The 2,914-nt window shown below is 39.8% G+C and overlaps 1 protein-coding gene across 1 annotated transcript; it reads right to left on the bottom strand.

Annotated features, from left to right (window-relative positions):
- Positions 1-1,635: 1,635 nt before the first annotated feature.
- On the bottom strand, positions 1,636-2,316 carry LOC130712272 (NDR1/HIN1-like protein 10). The gene has a single exon (XM_057562104.1). It carries the CDS (start codon positions 2,314-2,316, stop codon positions 1,636-1,638), a length of 681 nt encoding a protein of 226 aa, XP_057418087.1.
- Between the last annotated feature and the right edge of the window lie 598 nt (positions 2,317-2,914).

Raw genomic sequence — 2,914 nt, 5'->3', positions numbered from 1 at the left:
ATGTCAACCTAAACATCATGGTGGACTTGGCTTTAGAGATCTTGAAGACTTTAATACAGCCCTATTGGGTAAGCAATTTTGGAGACTAATTTACTATGAGCAATCATTATTGGCCCGGTTGTGGAAAGCAAAATACTACCCTAGATCAACTATCTTGGAAGCTAAGTTGGGACACAATCCTAGCTATACATGGAGGAGTATTTGGGGAGTGAAGAATGAAATGGTGGGAGGAGCCAAATGGAGAGTGGGTGATGGCAGGAGCATTAATGTGTGGTCAGACGCATGGCTCCCAGGTGAATCCAATGGCAGAATTCTATCAGAGAAAAGTGAACGTACTGAAGTGGAAGTGGTGGCAGATTTAATAACATTGAGCACACCACCAAGGTGGAATGCCCCCTTAATCCATGCGACGTTCGACATGGCAAAGGCTAGGAAAATTATGCAAATTCCGCTGAGTTGGTCAGGAATGCAGGATACTTTAGTGTGGCGGTGGACACAGGATGGAAGGTATTCAGTGCGATCATGTTACAGACAGCTTCAAGCTCGTAAACACACAGAGGTTGCAGGTTCATCAAGCTCAGGAATTTACTCATGGAAGAAGGTTTGGAAACTTAAGGTACCCAATAAGGTTCGACACTTTATGTATCGAGTGCTTAATAACTCCTTGCCGTGCAGAAGAAATCTGGTCAAGAGAGGGGTGGTGCTCCATGATTGTTGTGTGCTTTGTGATACAAGTTCCTCTGAAACAATGGATCATGTTCTCTTACACTGTGAATGGACTCAAAGGTGTTGGTTTTCGTCGCATTTGAGTTTTAGATCAGCAGAGATACCAGACATACGGTGTTGGTTTGCAGATTTAATGGTGCAACATGATGATGCCCTCGCTGCCTCGTTTGCCATGTTGCTTTGGGCTATATGGAAGCAACGGAACAAGGTTATGTTCAATAACGTACAAGCTGACCTGTTTGGCACACATAGAATGGCAGTCGAGCTCTTGCGTGAGTGGCAACAAGCGGGACAAAAAGGGTCAGAACACAGGCGCTCAGGATGATAACTCAACAGCTTCAATTGTGGGATGGAAAACGCCACCTGTTGGTGCTATGAAGATCAATATTGACGCTGGTTGGACAGGAAACGACGGGTTGGGTATGGCAATGGTGATACGGGATCATGAGGGAACGTGTATGTATGCTGAGACAGCCTTGCTTGAGAACCGATAAGAACCGACACTGGCGGAAGAAACAGCTCTTAGGTGGGCACTTACTCGTGCTCAGGCTTTGGAGTTGGACACTATAATCTTTGAATCTGATGCTTTGACTGTAGTTAATAACTTTAATAGTGGCCAGGGAAGGGCAGAGCTGGAACCAATTCTACAAGACTGTCGCATGATTGCAACACAATTTTCTGTTTTTAGACTTTAACATGTAAAAAGGGATGCCAATAAAGTAGCTCATAATCTAGCTTCAATAGCGGCAGAGTATCCTAGCCATTGTTGGTGGGATAATTTTCCTTCTCAAATTCAAGCTGCGCTTTTAGCAGATGTATTTTCAGTTATCATTTAATGAAGTTGCATTTCCCATAAAAAAAAAACAAAAAATTGATTAGAGATAGACAACAACTAATAACTAAATAACATTAAGTCATTACACCAACATGTAGAATATTAGTCTGTAATTTTCCGTGACTTTTGCTTTGACCAACGTCGCATGAAATAACCACTATGATAACGACTATGACGACTAAAAAAAAATAACTACTACTGCAGCTGGTGCGGTTGAGAGGAGGTGTTGATTCATCACTTGAAATCAAAGGAACTCTTAAACGACGACACCTTACAATGGGTGGATTGAAACGTCTGCCCTTTATTCCTCCATACTTAGCTCTAATTCGAAGATCCAAATCTACAGCTAAGTCATTGTAAACCCCCACACGTGTCTCCTCATTATACTCAGCAATCTGGCGAGGTTTAAGTTTCATGGCGCTATGCCCTTCAAACACTATAGGCTCGAGGAATGAGGTGTTCTTGTGGCCTTGATCAAAGGGTGTCAAACTCACCCAGCCAAAGTCGTTATCTTTGTACCAAGCAATTGCTTTGATCCTTCTGTAATAGACCTTGACATTGTTGTTGGGGTTTCTCGCTGAAATGTCGACTTTAAATTTGAAATATAAGGTGTTGTTGCTTGTGAGGTTGAAATGTGTTAGGGAGGCCTCAGTTACATGGAACTTGACACTTGATGGGGAAATAATTATCCAGAAAATTAGGAAGGGAAGCAATAACATGAGAGGTGTACCGAGCATCCAACAGACGTAACCCATCGTGAGGATGATGTGTGATGATTAACTGATAGGAGAATCTCTAGGTGATATATTGATGATATATATTGTTCAATTTCAACATGGCTTTGTACATGTTTATGTGTATTTATGGGGAGTAACTATCAATGGGCTTAGGGTATGAAACTCTGATGTTATTTGAGATTCTTCTACAGATAGAGTAAGTTATTTTAATTCTTAACAAAATAAAATATATTTTTAATTCAAAAATCATTTTGGTATTCTAAGGAGAAATCTTGATTTTTTTTTATATATTTACATTATTATTCATTTCATGCGGTACACAGATATAGACACTAGTAATTTAATATAAATTAAATGTAGTTATACATTTCAAAATAGATATCATTGTTACTAGTCATAATTATTTCACATGGGTATGGGTATGTGACAATTCTCATTTATAGCAAGAACAATTACTTTATAGCAAGTCATGCACAATTATCATGATTAAATTGTGATTGCCCATATAGTAAACCAGACTTAACTAGGCTTCATGCTAGCTGAGAAAGTTAATTCAAAAGGGGAGGACTTTCTTGTGTCAAAATCAACTTGGTCAAGATCAAAAGCAGCCCCTAAA

Source organism: Lotus japonicus, chromosome 4 (assembly GCF_012489685.1).
Source record: "Lotus japonicus ecotype B-129 chromosome 4, LjGifu_v1.2".
In the NCBI taxonomy this organism is placed as follows: Eukaryota; Viridiplantae; Streptophyta; class Magnoliopsida; order Fabales; family Fabaceae; genus Lotus; species Lotus japonicus.
This window is presented reverse-complemented; position numbering and strand designations above follow the sequence as displayed.

Excerpts from the sequence above, each read along its gene's own strand:
- LOC130712272 (XM_057562104.1), bottom strand. The coding sequence starts at position 2,316 with ATGGGTTACGTCTGTTGGATGCTCGGTACACCTCTCATGTTATTGCTT.